The following is a 24574-nucleotide window of genomic DNA, read 5'->3' as shown; positions in this document are numbered from 1 at the left end:
CAGACAGGAGAAGCACAAACCAAGCCATGGCCTATCCCCTGGCCCGCCTGAGCCTCCATGAGGCCACTCAGGAACTCCTTTCTCCTGCAGTAGCCTATGAGACAGGGAAGTCTGCCCTCTGATCAATGAGAGCTTATGGGCTTGCTCTGGCTTTGAGAGAGCTTAGGCCCTCTCCCCCAGGAGGCTGAGGGTGGGACATAGGACATCTGACACAGGGAGGGAGGAGAGCCCAGGTGAACCCTGTCAGAAGGTCTCAGCTCCTAACTGCACCAGACAAAAAACATCTCCAGCGCTATTCCAAAGGGTGCAGAGGAGTCACTACAGGGCAGGCCTGGCCTCCTTTCTGGGCTCACCTGCGATGCTGCACTCTCGGGCGCAAGCCGCTGGGGCAGATAAACAGAACGGAGGCCTCGCCCTCCTGGCCAACACTAGGGATCGAAACATGGACCTCCAGAGCTCAAAGCCAGCGTCGCTACAACTTGAGCGGAAGAGCTAGGTTCTGCAGCTGGGGCTGTAACAGACTCGTACCCTCTGGGGATTGGGGGCACAGGGAGGAATGAGTAATACACACTCACCCCCCGGGGTCACTTTCAGCTAGGTGCTAATTTTTTCTGGGGCTGAACGGAGAAGCAGCTCTTTTTGGTTTCAGTTTCTGCTCTGCAGCAGGGAGGGTCTGGGACTGACTGCAAGCCGGCAGCAGTGGAGAGCCAGGGCCCTGTTCCCAGGGCCAGGCAAGTCTGCTCTAGCCTCCAGAACTGGTTGAAGACCCCACCATAATGGATCTGTGGACCTGAGTAGATGAGGAAAATCAACAGTCTGTTAGCACACGTTGTCAGGGGGCCTCATCCTCCCTCCATCTTGATCTGCACTCTAGGCCTCAACCTCCAGGGCAAAGTTGTTAAATTCGTTCAGTACAGAGGGCCACATGACATTTCTGACGTGGGTCGGGGATGTGACGCTAAAGCTGTCTCACTCTCAACTCGCAGCAGACGCTCACTGCTCTCAGCAGGAATTTTATGCTCAGCGAGTAGAATACAGCCCATAACCAAGGAGCATGGAGACCAGCGATGGCTCATTTCGTTCACTGCCAGGGCCCAGGCTGAGCTGAAGGAAGGGCCCAGGCACCAATAATCAAGCAAGGTGAAGCCGGCTTTGCAGCTCTTTCTTAAACCGGTGGTCCCCAAACTGTGGGGCGCACCCCTAGAACATTTGGGGGGTGCCCCATGGGGGCAGGGAGGGGGTGCCATGCTTCCAGCTCCACTCCGCCCCCCAACCCCAGCCCCACTTTGCCTCTAGCCCCAATTCCGCCTGCAGCCCAAGCTCCACTGCTGAGGAAGCCTTGGCTGTGCAGTAATGGTGGGGAAGCAGGACAGGAAAAGTCTGCACACTGCTGCTGTAAACAGACACCTTTATCCCTAGAGCACTGGGCTGGGAACTCAAGCGAACTGGCTTCTATTCCTGGCTCTACAGGTGTCCCGCTGGGTGACCCTGGACAAGTCGCTTCCCCTCTGTACCTTAATTTCCCCATCTGTAAAATGGAATAATGAAAGCCCCCCTTTCTAAAGTGCTTTGAGATCTATGGATGAAAGGAGCTAGACATGAGCTGGCTGTTATTTTATCCCTCTATATTCAAACACTACAGCCAAGAGAGACACTGGCAGAGTTAAGGTTAAGTGCTAGCAGCTTGTGTCTGCTAAAACCACCAGCAAATTAACCCATTGTTTTGGGTTCCAGAGTTAGCATTTCACCGAGACAAACAGAGCTCTTTGCAACACATCCCAGGCCATCCAGCTGCATCAGGTCACGTCCAAACTCAGAGGGTTTTCCTCCAACAGCTCCGCTGAAAAGCGAAAACTTAAAATTCTGTGGAACCCAAGCCCATCAAGTGGGTGGATTAACATGTCAAGCAGGCAGAGACTTACACTTCAGCTCCAGCCGGACTGCCTGCAGCTTCCCTGGAAAAGCATTAACATGGGATGCTTCAGGACAGGGAACCCACTGGGGGCCCAAAAGCACGCAAGCAAGGAGACAACGTTTTCATAGGTTTATCAGCACCATTTAAAAGCCACAGCAGGGCCTGAACCTCTCTGTGAACTAGGGAGGGAAAACTACGGCCCAGATTCAGACTCCTGCCTGCCCAGGCCCTGCGCTGCTCCCGGAAGCAGCCGGCACCATGTCCCTGCGGCCCCTAGGGGGGTTGGGGGGAGGGCTCCGTGCTCTGCCCTCACCTGCAGGCACCGCCTCCCAGAGCTCCCATTGGCCAGGAACGGGGAACCGCAGCCAAGGGGAGTGGTACCCACAGGCCAGGGCAGCATGCAGGGGAGCTGTCTGCCCCACCCCACCCCCAGGAACCACTGCTGGAAATGCTGGCCACTTCTTGGAGCAGCATGGGGCTAGGGCAGGCAGGGAGCCTGCCTTAGCCCCACTGCACGTCGCTGCCACCCCATAGCTGCTCAATGTAAACAGCGTCCAGCTGGAGCCTGCACCCCAACCCCCTGCCCCAAGCCCCCTCCTGCACCTCGCACCCCCCCCCCCGCACCCCAATCCCCTGCCCCAGCCCTACATTCACGGCCCTGCATGTCATTTTCCCACTCAGATGTGGCCCTCGGGCAAAAAAGTTTGCCTACTCCTGCCGAACTATACGAGTCTGTGTGGTCAGTGCTCTCCTAGCTCGTACCACATAGCGCCCTCCCTGCTCATGAGTCTTTTCAAGGTCCTCCCCACTCATCCAAGCAGTTAACGTTATAGGAACGCTCTGTATATATGTAAATAGTAGTTACAGATAAAATGCCAGTAAATAGCACTCAAGAATATGTAGCATAGTTCCTGGGTTTTCAAGAACCAATGAAAGCGATTGTTGTGCCCTTCCTATGTGCAGCTTTTAGTATCAGTGCTTAACAGTTCAGTCCCATCAGGGCTAGATTCTTTGGTTTAAAATTTCCTTTAAAAAAAAAAAATTTGATGTGGCAGTTCCTCAAGAGAGCTCCTGTCTGTGGAAGAGCTATTAAAAAAGGGGCTTTATTTTCCTGCTGTGGGAAGAGCAAGACCAACACACGAAAGCATTCGCAAGAGAAAGAACTACATTCAATGAAATATTACAACGGGAATTGGAACAAACTGCGCCCCACTGAGCTGTCTTTGGGCAAACAACGCAGCCCTGCATGTGAAACAGGAGTCGTCTATTTTGCAGAGCTGCTAAACATGCATAAACACCCAAATATGCTAACCGGCCTAAGTCCTTTAAGTGAAATTCACACAAGTCATCAGCACTATTCACTGGAGCAAGTTAGAGACAAAAAGAGAGACCTATTAGATTATCTAGTCCATCTCTCTTCCCCACAGTATGTTGTATTTTCTAGTGCTTTGTCTAGACAGGCGATAACACTTCTTTCTACAGAAAGCTAATAAAGCTGTCTGGGTAAGCTTCAGTATTAGGAAGTTTTCCCCGACATTCAGCTTAAGTGTCTTTTGTTCTTAACTGCACACTATAACTTTAAAAAAATTAAACATCCCACAGCCCTCACCCACCCACCCATCCCCCGAGTAAAAATTCAGGTTGTCACATAAGCACTGACTTATTTTTCCCAGTAGACGCTCCACCCCTGCTCTGCTCTGATGCCCCGCCCCCTCGCTGGAGGCCCTGCCCTCCCTCCACCTCTTCCCATCCCTGCCAGCCACTCGCTGCTCTCCGCCCTCCCCCAAGCGCCTCCCAGCAGCCACCAAACAGCTGTGGCTGGTGGGTGCTGAACACCCCCTTCTGCATTTGAACAACACTGAGGGAAGACAGTTTGTAACCAGGTCCACCCCCGCAAGGTTTTTAGAATGCAGAGAGCCCCTTTTAAAATAAAAGTAATTTTCTAGCCTTAGTGCTGCAATGGAAACTTTCCAAATGTGAACCAAGCAAAAGCCCAGGAATGTAGTGCTGTCTTCCGGAGTCTACTGTCAGCTCCAGTGCCTCAGCTGTGGCTCAGAGTTCTCCCAAGCAGAAGACAAGTGACATTAATATGATTATCTGTCTCACTACTGCTATACAGAACCAAGTGCAGCAGTTAAATCGACAACCTCTAACATTTCATTTTGCTGCTGCAAAGGAAAGCAATGAGCAGCAACAGCAGAGATGTTGCAGCACCGGGACCTTTCTGGTGGCCATCTCTGATTTTTCATGGTGGCCTCTGGCCTTTAGATTTAGTCTGCTGGCTAGAAGATGAATCAAGGATTAAAGAAAATTGTCAGTTACCTATACCCTTATTAATGCATGCAGAACAGCTTATCTATTACATAGTACCCACAAAGCCACACTGTGCTTTCCTGACATCCAAGATGGGATGCTCCATTTTCTGAGGGCAAACAGTGCAAGGCCTTGTCTAGATATACATTTGCACCACTTTATACTAAACGGTGTGACCTTTTCAACAAATTTAGTTAAGCCAGTGTAAAATACTGCATAGGAAGCCTTATTTTGGTTTTAAAGTGTCTCTCACCAAGGTGGTTTCTTACCGAGTTAAAACTAAACTGATATAAACCACTCCTAAAATAAACCACTCCACTGCAGAGTTTTGCACCAGTTTAATTCAGTTTTTAAACCTGTTTAAATTAAACTCCTGCAACTTTCTTTCATAGACAATCTCTAAGGAACGGATAAATCTATGGCCAGTTAAATTAGCCACAAACTCCTCCAGCAATTAACAGTGCCAGCTACGGGCTAACCAGGTTGGCCAGTATACTGAAGGAGCCCTAACCCATCAATTAAGCTCCATTAAATAACCAGCTCCCTAGTAGACAACTCCCCCTCACCCCCAGTACCGCACCAAACACGGCATATTTCTTCAAAGGGGACAGATATTTAAGTGGAGAGAGCACGGAAGCAGGAGGAAAAGAGGAGCTTTCTTGCAGATGATACAATTTGTTCCCAGAACAGGAGCATGTGTACATAAAATAGTGCTAAAACCCTTCACCCAAATACAAAATCAGACCGTGGTTACCAAGCTGTACACAGAGCAGGGGAAAATGCCATCAGATTTACAGCTTTATAATCAACCTCTCCCCTAAATCTGACAAGTAGACCTTGCCAGAGTGTGTTGTGAAGGCCAATACTATAACAGGGTTCAAAGGGGAGCTAGATAGATTAATGGAGGATAGGTCCATCAGTGGTTATTAGCCAGGATGGGCAGGAATGGTGTCCCTAGCCTCTGTCTGCCAAAATCTGGAATTGGGTGACGGGATGGATCACTTGATGATAACCTATCTGTTCATTCCCTCTGGGGCATCTGCCATTGGCCACTGTCAGAGGAGAGGATGCTGGGCTTGATGGACCTTTGGTCTGACCCAGTGTGGCTGTTCTTAAGAGCAGAGTTTTAACCTATCAGCTAAAATTATCTTTTCAAACATTCTCCCAAAAGTCAGTGCTGCCAGACACCCGGCTAGAATCTGCCCCAAAACAGCTGGCACTGGATGCCACATCCATTCAGTAACTAGCAGTCAGTGCTGCTGCAGAGTGGTTAACCTGCCCCAGCCACATCCCTGCCCCTCCTACTAGCCGCAGAAAGTGCTCCTCTGTCCCACCCCAGGAATGTTCTGGGATTGACAAATTCCTCCTTCCCTGCATATGTTGGGCTGCTGTCATGTGGGGAACTATGAAAGCTGCCCAGCCTCTAGACACCCTTAGCTAAAGCCCCTGGAACTGTTTGAGAAATGTGCATTGTAGCCATGACCAGGCAATCCTGAATGAAACTCCTGTGTTAGCAGGGGGCGGGGATCTGCATACATGAACTGCCCCAGCTCTGCTCCCGTTGCAGTTAATGGTAAAACCCTGCCCGCAGCCTCAGGGTAACATTAACTGCCTTTGAAAATCCCACCCGGCATCTCCAGTTACACTCCCTTCTCCGGAAGCCATTCCCTTAAAGATGTATCCCTTTTACAGACCCTCCCAATCAGGGTTTGACCCCACCGCCCCCCCCCCCAAGAGAATGACCTGTGAAGTCCGCAGCATCAATGCACCATTCCCAAGGGGTCTCTCTTTAAAAACAGCACATCCACCCAACGATATATGGGCCTCCCCTGATGCCACAACGTATTGCCTTGACACAGAGTCTTGGCTGCTGTTAATTGGTTTGCCTTCTATAGCACCTTTATCTACGGCTCTCATAATACTTTATAAATGCTAATTAAACCTCAGCAACCCCCCTCCCCCTGGAGAGAGAAATATTATTCTAACCTAAAATGGTTATATAGAATCATAGATTATTAGGGTTGGAAGGGACCTCAGAAGGTCATCTAGTCCAACCCCCTGCTCAAAGCAGGAACAACCCCAACTAAATCCCCAAATGGCCCCCTCAAGGATTGAACTCACAACCCTGGGTTTAGCAGGCCAATGCTCAAACCACTGAGAAACAGAGAGGTGAAGTGACATGCCCCAGATCACACAACGTCTGAGGCAAAGCTAGGAAGAGACCCTAGGAGAACTGAACACAGCCTCCCTTTGCACAGAACAAAGGGACAGAGGTTATCCCTCAAATGCCTGCGTAGGCATGTTCACAATTATTTACCCCAAATATATCCTTCTGCTTCCATTAAGCATGGAGGAGACTATTCATTCTCCTGAAGGTTTCACACGCTAGGGTGTGGCAACATGAATCTTTATACCTAGCACTCAGAACAGTCTCCTCTTTCAGTCTTTTCTTGGGTAAGAAGCACCAGTCCTAAGGGTTTGACTTTAAAAACCCTTTTAAAAACAAAAGCTTGTAAAGGGCAGAAGTTCTGCTCATAAACTTGGCTTCTGAGCGGCCCCAGGAGAGCAGTAAAATTTAGCACTTTTGTTCTCATTTCAGATGCTTCCGTGCCATTTGTCATTGCCAGGATGGAGACAAGGGTGCTAAACCCCAGGAGAAGGGGTATGTCCACACAGCCTGAGGGAGCAGAGCCAGCTCCTCGGAGTTGGATACACGCTACTACAGCACTGAAAACAGCTGCGTGGACATCGGGCTCAGGCTGAAGCTCCAGCTCTGAAGCCGCCTCTTCCCTCCCCACTTCAGAGCAGACATGCCAAACCTATGGGAAAAAATGCAGAAATTGGGCTTGTTTTTGGCTTAATTGGCTTGTGAGTTGCTTGGTTGGCTTGTAGCAGCTTGTTATCTTTTTTATTTTTAAATCAGCGCCCAGTAAGCAGGAGCAAGGGGGGGAGGGGGAGGTTGTGCTCAACAGGCCCACCTCAGAGACAGACTGCCTGCTGGGGGGGGGGGGGAAATCTAGTCACCTAGAGTGTTGGGGTTCTTAGGGACTGGCTTGTTTTGAAATGGGATTAGCTTGATTTTTGGCTTATTGTGAAAGTTGGGGTTGCTTATTTACCACATGAAAATTGGCAACTGTGCTTCAGAGCCCGAGCCCGGAGTCTGCTGCAGGTTGCCACTTGCTGCGTAGACCTAAAACATACCCCAGGGTGCTAAGGTGAGGTCCCCCTCAGACTGGGAAATACAAGTCAATGCTCTCGCTCTTTTTTGTTTGTTTTGTTTCATAAACTTGAGGAGTGGCAGGAAAAGGGAATTCAATGCCATACAGGCTGAGCTTTTCCTCCTGCTCCAGGGAAATGGTGTGCTGGGGGAGAGACACTTTACACCAAAGTTTGTGAAGCTGCATGGAACAGAACAGAAACCAGTGATGGCATTAAGCCTAACACACACCACACATCTGGAATGCGGATGCATCATGGAACTCCTGGACTACGAGAAGAGCTGGTAAGTAATGGACTGGTCCTGCCACAAAGCAGAGGGAATTACCCTAATGTTCTTCGGTACCATCTCCCAAGGCCAGAATTCCCCAGGCTAAGAGAAGCAAACACCGAGAGAATAAAAACCCTACGTAATGGGGAGGCAGGGCAGTTGATAGGTTAGGCACTCAGGAGACCTTGGCTCTATTCCTACCTCTGCCATACTCATGGCCTTGAGCCAGCGGTGGGTTGCATGCGGGCTGCCCATTAGGGCAATCTGTTTGTGGGCCCTGAGACATTCTGCTGACGTTGACCGTCCGCAGGCATGGCCCCCCGCGGCCACCTGTTCCCGACCACTGCCTTGGGCAGTCACTGCGTTCCCTTTCTGTGCCCCCAATTCCTCTCCCAGCCATTGTCTGTTTACACTATCAACTCTTTGGAGCATGGACGCCCACAATGTGCTGCGCAGCACCCAGAAAACTGGAGGCCTGAGGTGCTATAATAATAATAAAACTAGTGCAGGAAGAGACCAAATTTCTTCTAGCAAGAGCACAAATGTGCTGAGAACCAGGGGGCTCCATCAGCACAAGCTCTCCAACTGCCTGGTTGTCTGCCACCTCGCAGACAGATCAGTTCTGATTTGTCTAGGAGTTTCACGATAGCCCCAGGTCTGTGGCAGATTCCTGATGGTCTGCTTAGGGAGGCATTTGGAAAAGGAAAACGGGATATTACAAGTGTGCAAAAAACTATTCCCAACAAAATTCAAAGGCCCATTTTCCACTCAAAGCTGATTTTGCGTGTGAACACTGCAACGTTTTCAAAGTCCAGAATTCTGCTTGGATAAACTTCAGGTTTCCCTGCGGAACCAGTCAATTCTGGAAAAGCCACATTTCTGGGCTTTGAAACTGGAGGTGAAGTAAATGCAGAATAATGAAGCTTTCTACACCCTCAATGCTGCTCCTATCCCCAGTGGAGTGGTCTGGAGCTGCCCAAGTTAGGAAAATACTTTACGAGGGTAAAAGGGCAAGCAAAGGCTTGCATTTATCTAGGCTTAAAACAATAACTTAAAAATAACCAAGTGTAAAGTTTTGTGTTCCAAAGTAACAGAAACCGAGAAAACTTCTGCAGACCGAGGTGTTCTCTCTTCCTCTTCAGCTGTTTCACAAGCATAACACAGACCTGTATCCCAGTCACCCTAACACCAGAGGTTGATTGCTACATCAGCAAAGAAGGAGACAGGGAAAAGAGAGCATGAGGACAAGGAAGGGATCCCATCGAGGTATCCAAAAGAGTCAGCAACAGAACAAGGAATTCAAATCATTTTCATGTTACAGTTTTACTCTTCAATTTAAAAATATATTGGGGGGGACAGGAGGGATGGGGACGTAAGCCATTTTAACATCAAGGTTTCACGTGCACAGATGGGATCTTGGGCATTGTTCTGATTCTTGATAGTTCTCAAAAGATGTTTACCCAACAGGCACTTTCCAAATGGATCACAAGAAAGTGCAGAGTTTACAAAACAAACCTCCATCCCACACTGATACCCCTATTATGCCTGGAGAGTCTTTGTCCACTGACTTCCAGAGGGAAGTGTCTTAGAACAAAGAGGAAGACCATTGTGTCTGGATATATGAAATTACCCTGGATAAATGCTGTATCACATAAGCTGGGAAAGGGGAAGCAGAAAGAAGAGGGAGTGAAGACAAAGAAAAGTAAGTTTGCTTGATTGACTATTTGAGGACACCACCATGGAGGAGATTTGGCACAAAGTCCCTTCTTCTGGGCACAAAACAAAACAGAGCCATGAAGGACTCGCTGCTTTCTCACGGGTCACAAATTCACCCGGGATAAGCACTGGTGTAAGCTGCAGGTTGGGTATCAGCCAGTCACAAAACAGGGTGGAAGGGCCAAAAGTACTTCACTTGCACTGACTGGGCATGCAGCAGATGCACAAAATGGGTAACTTGACATGTCACATAGGGGTGCCGCTGGAAAGGAAGCGCAGAAGATAGAAGAGGAACTGGGGGGCTGCTTTAACTTATGCCCATCCCATTCTCAACGTTCTCAAGGCCAAATCCCACACTGGCTAAAATTGGTGCCACTTCAATGGGGGCTAGAATTGTCCTTCACAGGAGGAGACATTCCTCCCCAATACAGGAGGCCCGTTAACTCTGTGCACTACCTACATCCCAATTAAGCCCTCAAAATAACAAAGGGGGAGGACTTAAATGCTGCGTAACCTTCGTTCCAGTGCTGTGCACAGAGGTAACTTCCTACCTCAAATGCCTACTATCCAGAAGTTTTTAAAGTACAAAACAGCTCCTGATACTTCCTTTTACAAGAGCGTGGGAGCTAACCCCTCCAATTAACAGCACGGCTGGAGACCCGAGACTGTAGGATCCGTGCATTATAGCTTAGCGCCTGTCACGCTGGCTCCACTCACGGTGAGAGCCAATTATAGCCAGGCCTGTGTATTTGTAATTCATTGTAGGGATTCTTCCCACCTTTGCCTGACTCGGGAGGCTTTTCAGAATTAAAGCAACACCAGCAGCGGGACTGTCAACAGCCCAAATGCACAGTCAAGGGGGGATGGCGGGAAGCATCCAACTGGCGTATATAATACTTGGAAGGAAAAGCAGGGTTTAAAAAAAAAACGAGGGGGTGGTGAAAAAAATCTCAGGAAGTCATCTAGTCATTCCTGCTTTTTACTGAAACAATAGACCCGGGATGCTGGCTAAGTTATAAATAATTCTGCTGGATACACAACACAAACACACGAGAGGAGCAGGACAACTACCGGCTCAATGGAAAGTGACTCACTACCTTTCTTACAACATACCCAAACAAGGACAAATTACACACAAAGGGCCATGCTACTGTTCCAACGAGTCTCGTTATTAAATGGACAATGATGTCATTAGCTATCCAACGTCTTACGAGAAGCAGGGGGAAGCGAAGGAGACAGAAATTGTGATGGCTAATGGCCACTTTGAACACCACACGTTAGCACTTCTGGTCACGTTAATCGGCCCATGCTATACTCCTGTGCAGCATCTGGATGGCTGCACTACTAGAGTGCAAACATTGGAGGGGGCCAGACACACAGTCACTTTCCAATGGTGTATTTACAATACCAAAGCAAAGCCATTTCAAACCAAAACAGACCACACAGCCTGACACTCTGGGACCACTACAAGAAAGTGCTCAGAATGGTGAAAATAATGGGAAGCCACTAACTCCGCAACATCCTTCTCCTTTTAGAAAGGAAATTACCGTTGCAGTAGAATTTGGCAGTACCGCTGTGATCTGTTTTCCATCTTGGTCCACTGAACTATGAAAATAAATATCCAGCCTAGTAGAGCCAACACACATTGGCTCGTGCTGCACATCTCCATTGGGATGGCGCTGGATGGGCACCTGATAGACATGCAAGCATCCAAACCCAGTTCCCAAGTGCTGTTTATCTATTTAACCCCCACCCCACCCCTGTAGTACCTGAGCCCCTCAGCACCTTTACTGTAATTAGCCTCTCCCCGGTGAGGTCAGAAAGTGCTATTCTGGGTCTATTCCTCCCAGGGCCTGGGCTCCAGCCCAAGCCTGAACACCTACACAGCCATTTTAGCCCTGCAGCCTGAACCGCGCCAGACAGAGTCAGCTGACCCAGGCCACCCATCAGTCTTATCCCTGGGCAAACGCTTGCCCACGGTCACACAGGACGCCTGTTGCAGAGCAGGGCACTGAACCGGAGTTTCCCCCAAGTCCCAGGCAATTGGCCTAAGCACTGAACTACCCTTCCTCAACCCCCATATGAAGAGCTAGATCATCCAGGAACAACACTGAGCAGCAGTAATAGCGAGATATCTTCGTGCAAGAGTCATGGGAGAAAGGTCTTCCCAGCTATCCTTTCAGACACTGGATATATGTCACTTGCCTTTTTTTTTTTTTTTTTTAAATAAATACTTTTCAACTTGTGCTTCCTGACTTGTAATTCCATTATCTGCGTCTGGTAATGTAATCATTTTAGTTCAGCTGCATTAAGACATAAAAACAAAAAACCCCCAAAAAACTGTCTTAAAGATTGAGCTGATCTCTGAGTGGCCAAGAGAGAGGGATTCAGGTAATGGGACAACCAATTCCACCCCCAAAAACATAAGATACACCCCAGGACTCTCACAATATTTTTCTGAAGCAAGAGTCAGAAGCAAAGGGGGTGAAATGAATCAGGATGTGAAATGAACTCTTTTTAGTTAAATAGCTATTTGCCAAATAAGCGAAGTAAAGGTCAGTAACAATCTTGTGTGTCCTTTTGCTACCTCAAAATGTAAAACAGGGACCTAGTCTACTTGGTTTAATTGTCCCTGGAGACGAGAAAAATCCACTATTCAGCTGAAGACAAAGGTCACTACGGTAAAAAACAACAATAATAAAAAAAACCCAACACTTTTTATTTATATATATCCCTCAACTGAAGTAGGGACTTTAAAACCCTTTAAATCAATGTTGCAACTATCTTAGGAACTCATATAGCCCTCATCATTGTAGTATGCAAGCACCTCACAATTTTAAATGCTTTTATCCGCCCTGTGAGGTAGAGAGGTGCTGCTATTCACCTTCTGCAGACAGGAAACTGAGACACGGATGCTAAAGTGACTTGCCCAAGTCACGCAAGAAGTCTGTCGCAGAGCGGGACGTAGACTGGTGTCTCCCAAATTTTAGGCTTGTACACTAACTACTGGACCATCCCTCCTCTCAGGTGACAAACAGACCATCTGGCCTCTGGACTATGCAAAGAGCTCCTCAAGCTAGCACTGCCAATGTAGTTACACTCCGGGAGCGTCTAAGCTAGGCTTGCTTTCAAGTGTCCCACTACATCAGCTGCACCAGCAGGAGCGCTAGCAGAGTGGGTACTACTAGCACAGACATACTGTCCAGTCCTGGGCTCAGGGCAGGTCTAGAATACAAGGTGGTCCAGTGGCTCCCTGCATTACTGCTCCGGCTGTTGCTACAGCAAATGGTGGGAAGAAAAGAGTAACGCAGATTAGGCCTTTCACTCCTGCTCACCCCCCCAAAAAAAATCAAGAAAATGCTGGAAATCAAAGGTGCCAGGACTCGTAGTAGCCGGGACGTTCGTTTTGCTAGAAGGGAGTTTGCTATTGAAAATGCCCCGCTTAATTCAAAATGTAAATTCCTCCCTTCAGACTTGTCTCTCTGCATTTTGGAGAAGGCAGGGATGGCCACACAGCTAGACAAGTTAGTTTGAGGGTTGAGAGCAAAAGTGCAAGACACTGAGCTGCAACTGCAGGAACAAGGAGCTCTTGCTAAATACATTTAAAAAAACCCAAGACACCAAATTTGATCGGAATGTACATTTATCTCCTCACAAAACACCAGACTTGGAGGCCATTCATTTGGACAAAATCCAGTTCCACATTGAAATTCAGTTGGACTTTCAAATGCAAATATCAGGAGAAGAGCAACATATGGTGGAGGTTAGTACTTATTTTTCCTAATTAAATGGTATACTGCTGTTTTGTATAACAATGTTAATAGGGCGTTAACAAGCCTTTGGAAGGGAGACCCCCTCACTTAAAAAACCCCCCACAGAGGTAGAGAGACTGGCAACTCCATGTTTTCCCTATGCTAGGAAGCAACTGTGTACTTGACCAATGAACAAGACCATGGAAAAATGTGGTTAAGACAGGTCAACCCTCCCCCTAACTGTCTCCCACGTATTTAGTGATGGGAAGGGAACAGGCGCATTAGAGGGCTATAGGCTATATTGGCACAATCCAGCAGGTGAAAAGGCAATTGGCAAAACTCTGAATTCTCCTTCCAGAGCTTCTGCTCTTAACTATTGAAGCTGCCATTCTGCTGATGGGTTGCCTACAGGATCCATTTTAGCTTAGGCAGCCTATCGCACCCATGGAGATCTGCAAGCGTGCTAGAACTGAAGCCCACTCGCTCCCTTTTTAGGCAGGATGCTGGCCCATTTTTTGCCATAGTTTTTGACATGTCACCTACATCAGGTGCAGAATCTTCACCCACCACGGAAAGGAGGGTTTTTCAGACCACAAAATCTGTGATGCAAAGGAGAAAGGTAAAGGTAGGAATTCTACCTCTCCACCCACAGGGAAGAATCAAGGCAGTGTGCATTCAATACTACAATTCAGAAAAACATGTACAGTCAGTCCAACCAGGAACATTTGGTAGGAAAATCTCGGAAACCTGGGTTCTATTCAGGAAAGCAACTCTAACAACAGCCTCGTGAGAGTCCAGTGTTATACTGCGCAGCACCTGCCTTTCACAGAGAATCTGACACTCCTGCAAACTCACAGCTCAGTTTCCAGATCCCAGGCATTCTTTCTTGCTGTGCACCGTCACAGATCATAAAGATACTCCCCTTAGAAACACTGGGGTTTGCTTCTTGGTAGAATTGGGCCTGGCAGTTGGAACTCAGTAAAGGAATGATCAGTGACCCAGAGAGGATGCAGCTCATGCTCTGATTGATGTGCCGAGCCAAAAGAAGTAACAAACTTACTTTGGGACAGTAAAGCAGACATGTCTGACTACACATGGAGCAAGGGAACGTGGGGATGCCATTTTTGGTCGGTTACATTTTAGAGTTAAATATGTACCGTTTTCAGGAAGCCACTCACTGTCCTGCAGACAAGATAAAGGAAGAAGCACAGATGCCTGGAAAATCTAAGTTTATGCCTCTCAAAGGTTAAAATTTTTCAAATGATTTTTTTCCACCGGCTCAAAAATTCAACAAAATGTTGGATTTATAAAAAACTGTTCAAAGTAAAAAGAGCTGCCTCCTCTTCTCATTTTTTTCCTTTTTGCACTCCTAACTTTTGAAAACGTCCTCACTTTTTGAGAAGCAGCAGAGTTGTACAGGAAGTAAGTTAAAAGGCTAGAGGCGGGGGCCTGAAAAAAATTCAATAAAACTTAAACAGTCACAAATCTGTAGAGAAATGTGTTTAACACATTCCATTTTGAAACCTGCAGAATTAAAAGAATTTCAAAGATTTCAACATTTTTCATGATCCCCCTGCCAAACTTTTCAATGAGTTTTTCTCCTAAATATATTGAAATGAGTTTAAGTTTTGTTAAATATCCTGAGCAGATTGCAGGAAAAATTCTGCTGTTTAAAAAATTATACAGTAGAATCTCAGAGTTCCAAACACCTCGGGAATGGAGGCTGTTCATAACTCTGAACAAAACATGGTGGTTTCAAAAGTTTACAACTGAGCACTGACTTAATACAGCTTTGAAACTTTACTATGCAGAAGAAAAATGCTGTTTTTAAACCATCTTAATTTAAATGAAACAAGCACAGAAACAGTTCCCTTACCTTGTCAAATCTTTTATTTTTAAACTTTCCCTTTATTTTTTTAGTAGTTTAACACAGTACTGTACTGTATTTTATTTTATTTGGGGGGGGGGAGGGGGGGGGTCTCTGAAGCTACCTGATTGCATACTTCTAGTTCCAAATGAGATGTGCGATTGACTGGTTAGTTCATAACTCTGAGGTCCCAATCTCATTTCTAAGTATAAATTAAAGGTGGATTTAAAGATAATCTTTTAAAAAGTGGGTTTACCCCTCCCCCCAGGTCTTTAGGGCATATAAAGGCAACGCAAGAGGGTTAAGGTGCGTTTTTCCTTTCTCTACTTATTTTACATTCAAAACAACAGGAATATCTGACCTTCCCTGAATCTCAGAGTGTGCACACTGGACTTGACCTCCTTAGACAAAAAGGGGCTCTGAGTTTTCAGCAAAGACATCCTCCCTCCAAAATGCCTGTTAGGCACTGAAGTCAAAAACCTCCACAAAGTTCTAGACAGCCTAAAAGCACCATCCCCCCCGTTGCTTAGCTCTCTTAATAGCTCTCTAACACCATAAAGTCTTTCAAGGCAGCCATGATCAGAATTTCTAATATAAAATAGGACACACCAAATTCTATGACTTTTGTACATCACAAAGCAGCAAGCGGGGGGAGGGGGGGGGAAGAGGTCACACACCCAATTCTATGGCCTTCCCCGGGTCCCCATAAAAAGACCAATCTGTCAAGATTCTCTAGCCTAGATGATATGCCAATCCCTCAACATCCATGGAGGGGCGTCTGCTGCATCTACCTTCTATGAGTACAGAGAAAAGGCCAGTCCTAAGCTCAGAATTCGCTACAGAATACTTTCAGCATCGTCTACATACACAAGATGCACCAGTTTACAACTTCTGGTGAGTGTTTATCCCGATTTAGTTAAACTGGTGCAAAAGGCTGTGCACAAACACCCAAAACGAATTTAGCCTAAACCTGTTCCCAAATCTGCTCAAAACCAAACCAATATAAGAGTCTGTCCACACAGTGGGTTAACCAAATGTATGTTTTTAGCCCAAATTAGTAGACTGGTACAACCCCTTTGTGTGGGCCCACTTATTTCTGTTCAAGAGTTTAGTTTAAACTTATTCCCAATTGACTTTAGCTAAACTGAAATAAGCCACTCAGACTGAAATAAGTCTCCATATAGAGGGTTGCACCAGCTTAAAAACATACATTTAGTTAAGACTGAGCAAGTATCTGTATGCAGACAAGCCCTGCATTAGTCTGCAAGCCGGTGTCTGCTTGTACAGCACCTCGTGTACTTGTGAAGATGTAGAAATAAGAACACAACCTCACATGCACCAAGACTGCCCAGTATGCATCAGAGTAAGGTGGAAAACTGTTTAGTCTTGTAAATTAAAACCCACTAAAGTGAGAGTTAGCCCAGATACTACCCTGGTGAATTGCGTTGGCAGCTTTAACAAACCTGCCCCTCCTTTAACGTCTCACCCAAAGATAGCACCACCAAAATGCAGCACCTGCTCCACACAACCCCTGTTGCATTAGGTCACTGGCACTGCCCAGGAGCCCTAGGGTTCATCTACACAGTGAAATAGCTACTGTGGAGTAGAAGTGTACCTGGATCCACTTTGGAAGCGGATGAAGCTGACCCACACGAAGGCACTCGTCGCATGGAGTAACAGGGGTCCCCATGGGGAGCTAATGCACAATAGCTATTGTGCTTTTATTTCTGTACAGCACCTACCACAATGGGGTCCCAGTCCATGACGGGCGCTCCTAGACATTACAATACAAATAGGAAATCATAAATAGCTTCTCCACGTAGACAAGCCCCCTACTCGCTGTGTAACTCAAGCTCTCACTAAGTGCATGGGAAGGCCATCACCAGCTGGGCTACACTTCAACCCGAGCTCGCACTGCTGCACCACTGCCTGTCGACAGATGCTCAGCGGCGCCCCAAAAGAAAACGTCCCCAGAACATCGTGCCCACATTTGCCTCAGGTAAATCTCTTACTCTCAGCGCTTGCTACATTTTCCAGTCCCCACACAATTAAGCATTCAGCGCTGCTATATATTTCACACTGCATTTCATGCCTCATTTGGCAACAAAATTAATTAAATTTTAAGTCAACACCGAAGGAGTACAGTACCTTTTCTCCCCTCTGTGGCATATAGAGCTCAGCTTGTTGAAACTAATATGCTAATCAAGACAAAGTATTGTGGAACTCCCTCTGTATGGGAAGGGCAAGGGACAGATGCCTGCCATTCGCCCTCAACCCCTCCACACACACTAGAACTACCTCCCGTTTGCTTCACGGTCTCTCTCTGGGGGCCCTTCAATTCCCTGGTGTGCCACCTTTTATTGAACACCAGCAGTGGTTACATTAACGAACAGTGGCCACTTTTTAAACTTTAATTGCTCTGGGGAAATAAGCCTCCTGCACTGCCTGTCATGAACAGTGGAGAAGTGGGTGCAAAGCAGCCGATGGGCACTCACTTGGGTGGCTTCGAGCGGCTTTCTCCACTGGAAAGGGATTGACCTAGCAAAGGGCGTCCCAAGGCAGGCTGCCCCTTCGCCCACTAGCCTCCCAGAACTGCATACATCCAGCTGGCCTAGGGGTAGGCTCTAGCCTATGGTGATGCTTCACGGCATGGGGAAGACCTGGCAGCTGAAGAGAAAGTTATACAGATGTTAGTCACACTGCTCAATGCGCTCGGATACTATGGTGATGAATGGTATGAGAACGGATAGAGAACAGAACAGTATCCGAAATGCAGCCAGCCTTCCTTCTTCCAGAAGAGAGAGCTTACTGCAGTGCTTCTGAACCTTTTCTGTACCACAACGCTCTTCTCTAGATCAGGGACCTCCTTCTCCATTTAGCTGGGACTCCTCTATTATTTAGCAATGTGGGAAAGGGCAGGGTGACCACCACCCACCAGGTTGAGAACTTGATATGCAAGCATCTGGCGTAGCCAAGGCAGCTAAAGAGTCTATGTAAACACACTGCTTTGCAACACAGAAGATGGGTTTCATGCATTAGAACCTCTGATCCGGACAAACCATGCAGAGGCCAGTTATGGATTATGGACTTTTGAGCTTCAGCAAGAACAAGGAAGGATGGAATCCAGGGATTCTTGCCTGAAGTGCAGGTGCAGACTCACAATAAGTCAAGGCAGACTGAGGAGCTATGTAAACTAGTGAGTGCCAGGGTGAGGAGAAGCAGCAGCCAATTAAAGTGACCCAATCTGGTTTGAGGGAAACTACTGTGTGTCAGGGGAAGTGGTGGGGTGATCTGATGCTCTCCCATTAGCCCACAGAAGGTGTGACATCCCCCATCAGAGCCCCACGGGCCTGTGATTCAGTAAACAGCAAGCACCAAAATCCACTTTCAGTGAGGATTTGTGGCTCAGCAGAGTGCTGCTGCATTTTACATACACACTAAAAAGAGAGACAGACAGACATCAGTACGTTCCTGATGGGGATTTAACAAGCCCGATTCAAAAATTGGTTCTCAGAGCCATAGTTATACACCCCTCTGTACATATATGAAAAAAAATAACTTGCAAAGGAGGCTGTGGGCTCACTGGGGAAGGCACATAACTTCTTGTGTGTTTGTACAGCCCTTAAAATGCAGGTTCTGAGCCCGGCTGAGGACTTTGGGCAATGCAGTGACAGAAGGAATTCTTACCGGCATCTTTCGGAGGCATTAAAATAAATTTCTAAACCATGTCACAGCAAAAGCCACGCAGAGTAAAACACAGCTCAGTGTAGGTGTTAAATTCTATGCCGGGGTGGCCAAACTGCAGCTCGCAAGCCCAGTTAAAGTGTGGCTCAAGGAGCCCCCCTTCCCCTTCCCGTTCATCGACCTACCACACGGGGGGAGAGGAGCTCAGGCCTTCTGCCCAGCGGGGAGCAGGGTTTGGGGCTTCAGCAGGAGCAGTCCTGGAGCCCCACGCTGCAGCAGCTGCCTCCCACAGGGCTGAAGCCACGAGACCCCTCTCCCCACACAGCTAAAGGTCCTAGCCCGACCAACTCGCCACAGGGAGGAAGCCCCAAGCCCCGGCAGGTTTGCCCTGGCGCCGAAGATTGTCGTATGTGGTTCGGAGGGTCATTAAGTTTGGACACCTCTGTTCTGTGCATATTTCTCACACACACTGTGAGCAAGTTAAGCCTGCCATAACTCTGAATATCCTGACTTCTGCACATGTTAAATATCCCTCTAGTACTAACTTAATTAAATTTAGTTTTGCAGATGAATTTAAAATAAAGAATTCCGGTACAACTGTAGGTGTGACTTAGGTACACGCAGTGTGCTTTCTGGAGCTGGGTCCCCTACAGAGCATGCAGAATTTGAAATTAGCAGCACTGAGGTCCAGCAGAAACGCTTGCCAGACATGCTGGGCCCCTTCCAAAGCCATCTTCCCTTTTTGGAAGAAGCCCAGTCAGCCTGGAAAGCTTTCAGTTGTGACACTGAGCCAATTGCAAAATTTTGCCTATGCAATACAGCAGAATTCGATATGATCATATGATCTAATGATCGTCTATTCAGACAGCCATCGTACAGGGACTCAGGAGCAGGGGTGACTGGCCAGAGTCCAGACTAGCTAGGCAACATCTTTACCAATTTAGGACCCAAGCCCACAACATGTACAGTACTTACACACAATCCCACGTCAGCAGGGTTTGAATTGGGCTGACAGGGCTGCACATGGTATTCTAAACAAGACGGCAATCTTTCCTTTAAAAATAATGGGCTTTAGACCTCATGGTTGCAAAGAAAAGCTTGAAAATGTGACAATACAAACAAAAAAACATGACACTCGGTAGGTGATTTTTCAATGCTTATGTCTTTTTCCTCATTTTTGATAAAGAGCATTTTGAGGCTGCGAGGGGATTTTTTTCTTCCTTTTTTTAAAAGTTTCTTGAAACACAATACCATGCATTTACCCTCACTGAGTATTAAGTCCTGGTCACCATACAGCTCTGGTATCAGTATGACTGTAAGTTACGAATACGATTTCCCCCTCGTCTTCCTTCCCACTCCCCAGCTCCCCGATAATTATACTGGTACAATCCCCAACGTGGATGCACTTATAGTGGTACTCCCCTTCTTATCCAGAGGGGTTCTACTGCTTTAGTTAGACCAGTACAGTTAAAGAGGCACAATTTCTGTTTGTAGACAAGGCCTGAGTCAAGTCTGAAGTTTCTAATGAGAAGCTGTTGTTATGTGAGTGTAATAAAGCTTTGGAGATACCAGAGCATGGGGGGGAGGGGGGGGGAGAGAGAGGAGAGAGAGAAGAGAAAAGAGTGCTTTTCCTCACTTCAGAATTTTTCAGATGGACAAAATTTTAAGCATGGCTTCCTCTCACCCCACTGCCCTCCTCCCTCAATTTTTTTTCTCTAGATAGAAAAACTAGCAAAAGAAATTTCAGACCAAAGGGCGAATTTTTTCCCTTCAGGAAGTTAAATGCACACAAAGACAAGATAAATTAAACAGTAATAAGTCACCAGGACCAGATGGTATTCACCCAAGAATTCTAAAGGAACTCAAAATTGAAATTGCAGAACTAGTAAATGTGGTGCATAGCCTAACACTTAAATCAGCTTCTGTACCAGATGACTGGAGGACAGCTCATGTGACACCAATTTTTAAAAAAGGCTCCAGAGGCAATCCTGGCAATTAAAAGGCCAGTAAGCCTAACTTCAGTACCAGGCAAATTGGCTGAAATGATAGTAAAGAACAGAATTACCAGATACATAAATAAACATGATTTGTTGGGAAAGACTCAACAGGACTTTTAAAAAGAAAATCATGCCTCACCAATCTATTATAATTCGGGGGGGGGGAGGGGGGAGTAACAACAAACATATGGACAGGGTGATCCAGTTGACAAAGTGAATCTGGACTTTGAGAAAGCCTTTCAGAAGGTCCTTCACCAATGGCTCTTAAGCAAAGTAAGTAGTCATGGGATAAGAGGGAAGGTCCTCAAGGATCAGTAACTGGTTGGAAGACAGGAAACAAAGGATAGGAATGAAAAGTCAGTTTTCACAATGGAGACAGATAAATAGCGGGGTTCTGCAGGGATCTGTACTGGGACCAGTGCTGTTCAACATATTCATAAATCTGGAAAAAGGGGTAAACAGTGAGGTGGCAAAATTTGCACATGATACAAAATTACTCAAGGTAATTAAGTTCAAAGCAGACTACAAAAAGTTACAAAGGGATCTCACAAAACTGGGTGACTGGGCAATAAAATGGCAGATGAAATTCAATGCTGATCAATGAAAAGTAATGCACGTTGGAAAACATAATCCCAACTATACATACAAAATGATGGGGTCTAAATTAGCTGTTACCACTCATGAAAGATCTTGGCGTCATTGTGGATATTTCTCTGAAATCATCCACTCAGTGTGCAGAGGCAGTCCAAAAAAAAAAAAAAAAAAGCTAACAATGTTAGGAACTATTAGGAAAGAAATCAATAAGATCGAAAATATCTGAGCCACTATATAAATCCATGGTATGCCATCTCAAAAAAAGATATTAGAAGTGGAAAAGGTTCAGAGAAGGGCAACAAAAATGATTAGGGGGATGAACAGCTTCCATATGAAGAGAGATTAAAAAGACAGACTGTTCATCTTGGAAAAGAGACTACTGAGGGGGTATATGACAGAGATCTATAAAATCATGACTGGTGTGGAGAAAGTGAATACAGAAGTGTTATTTACCCCTTCACATAAAAGAACCAGGGGTCATCCAATTAATTTAACAGGAGCAGGTTTAAAACAAACATCAGGAAATACTTCTTCACACGTTGCACAATGAACCTGTGGAACTACTTGCCAGGGGATGTTGTGAACCCAGGAGTTTTGGCCTTCACAACAGAATTAGATCAGTTCATGGAGGAGAGGTCAATCAATGGTTATCAGCCAAGATGATCAGGGATGCCACCCCATGCTCTGGGTGTGCTAAACCTCTGACAGACATAAGATGGGACTGGATGACAGGGGAGGGATCACTCAATAATTGCCCTGTTCTGTTATTTCCCTCTGAAGCACTTGTCATTGGCCACTGTTGGAAGATAAGATATTGGGCTAGATGGACCATTGGGCTGACCCAGCAGAGCTGTTCTTATGTTCACTGGTAATGAACATGCCTTCTCAACCATAACTACAGAACTGTTAGTACAATACTATATTGTTATATCTCCAATTACCAGAGAAATATTTGTATTTGTTCTTGGAGCATCTTTGTTTTGCGTGATAACATGGTCACCTTCGCTGCACTCCTTCCATAAACATGTCTCTCCTTACTGGATTAGAATTCTGTTGTGTCTGCCTCAGGATCTCCCCTTCTCCCCTCCCTCCCCATCACTTATTTAAAAAAAACAAAACAAAAAAACACCACACAACTTTGAAAGACAAATACTGGGGAGGAAAGAAAAAAGGAAAAGCCTTGCCCCAGTGTTTCTGACTGCAGAGACGCAAGAGCAGCCACTGCAAAGGCAAGGCAAGTGCTAGGAGCAGGAATGTGTATTCAAGAATATAATGAGGGGGATCAGAGACTGAAGAGTGAACTGAGGTGTTACTTTAGATGAATGGAGATAAGTGTGAAGATATTACTCCTCTTTGTTCTATGCAGGATGTTACTTCCTGCCAGTTAGAATTCCCTTCCCTCACCTCCAGAAATGCTCCTCTTCCCCCCAGCCCCTCCATTTTTTTTTAAATCCCACTTTCTGTATCCTGGCCCATGGCTTTTCAGAATCAGCACTAAGGAAAGTGGGGGAAGAGACATCTCCCCTGCAAAGTTCTATTTGTGAGGCAGGGCAAAAGAGTTAAAACTAAGTGAGTAAAGGTACGTCTACACCAGCACTTTTGTCAGTATAACTTATGTAACTTGGGGGTGTGAAAAAACCCACATCCCTGAGCGACATAAGTTACACTGACAGAAGCGCTGGTGTGGACAGCGCTACCTTGCTGGGAGACGCTCTCCTGCAGACATAGGTACCGCTACATATTGGGGGTGGTTTAATTATGTCTCCCGCATATAGAATGGCCACACAGGAAATCTTACAACAGCACAGCTGCATCGGTGGTCTCTAGTGTAGACATGGTCTAAGAAGCTTAAGTCTCATCTTCCAAAGTGACTTAGGCGCTTGGGAGAAAGACAACGGAACATAACCACTTACCCTACCTCCCTTTTTAAATTGGACTCAAGTGCCTAAGCCACTTAGACTACAGTTTTCAAAAAAGTGTCTAAGTTCCTCATCTTCCTAAATGCACATCAGTTGGTCTATATTATTAATAATAATGCAGACACATTTTAAGACTGAAGGATTCTGTATTTTTCAAGCTAACGACACCTAACACAGGCTTAGCAAATGCCTTGCAAAATTCTACTTGACCACGGCAAGTTTTTTCCCTTTAAAAAGGGAGTAAAAGAGGTTTTCATATAATAAATTAGCGTCACAGTAAAATATGGGCAAGCAGATTTTGTACCTGGGCTGATAATTTGTTTTTAAAGTAGTGTTTTGCAATGCTGCTGAATCAGAAATGATACACAAGTAAAATAAATTAAACAGCCTAAAATAATTTAAGTACAGAAATATTAATGCTAAATATCAAGTCACGTTTTTGCACCTCATGCCCACTTCTCATGATATATCAGAATAGCAAAAACAAAAAAAGCCCGTAACACCCACTTCTGCATAATCCAAATGTGGGAAATAATTTAATTTAGTAGGAAAACATTATACAGCCAACTATTAAAAGCTTCTGTTTTCTTCACTACAGGGAATAGTGCTGGCAACTATTTATCAGTCTGAAATTCAATCCTTGACTAGATTTCAATAGAAGACACTGCATTTAGCTCTTCAAGACTCTCTCACTATAATTTTTAGCTTCTTTTACTTAAGATGTACAAGTTGGCTTCTCACCATGTTAAACAATGAACAAAGTGTCACTTTAATATCCACAGATCTGCTACAGAAGGCAGAGTGCTCTTTCTCTCTACACCCTTCCAAAAAAAGACCCCTCTACCCATGCACACAGGACCCCTCAACTGCACCTTTAGGATATGGCCTAGTAAATGGTTGCATGCCCATATGAAGTAATCAAATCTTCAAACAGCTCACGCAGAGTACCAATTAAAGAGAATCTCATCTTTCACAGAATTTATGACTTTCAGTGTTGTTGCCACAGGTATCTAAGGCCGAATGTTGTTTAAAGTGAGGTTTAAAAAGGGATGCAGACTCACCTCCCTCCAGGGAGAATGCATTTGACTTTGTTCAGTAGACTATAACTTAAAACTTGTTACATGCAGCAACTTGTAACTCTTTGAAAAACTCCCTTGTTAGCCAGCCTCAAATATGTTATATGAACTTGCCCTGATCAAAGCAAGTCCCTCTACAATAAACCTCAGCTCCCGATCCTGCTAGCAAATAGGTGAAGAACAAACTTTGAAAGAGGAGGGGGCAGGACCACAGTGTAATGGCAAAAGGGGATTTCTCCCCCACAGCTCCCTTT

The 24574-nt window shown here is 46.1% G+C and overlaps 1 protein-coding gene across 13 annotated transcripts in view; it reads right to left on the bottom strand.

The window, feature by feature from the left end:
- TCF3 (transcription factor 3) overlaps nt 1–24574 on the bottom strand; it is a 117598-nt gene that overhangs the window by 75715 nt on the left and 17309 nt on the right. The window contains exon 1 of one of the 13 annotated variants that reach the window (XM_039515245.1): nt 16666–16797. The exons of the other annotated variants lie outside the window; for them this stretch is intronic. Coding sequence (XP_039371179.1) covers nt 16666–16720 — 55 coding nt within the window. The 5' untranslated portion in view covers nt 16721–16797. Of the gene's footprint in view, nt 1–16665; nt 16798–24574 lie in introns of those variants that run through there. 13 annotated transcript variants of the gene reach the window in all.

Source organism: Mauremys reevesii, linkage group 26 (genome assembly GCF_016161935.1).
Source record: "Mauremys reevesii isolate NIE-2019 linkage group 26, ASM1616193v1, whole genome shotgun sequence".
NCBI lineage: Eukaryota > Metazoa > Chordata > Testudines > Geoemydidae > Mauremys > Mauremys reevesii.
Note: the sequence above shows the minus strand (reverse complement) of the source record. Positions and strands in the feature narration are given on the sequence as shown.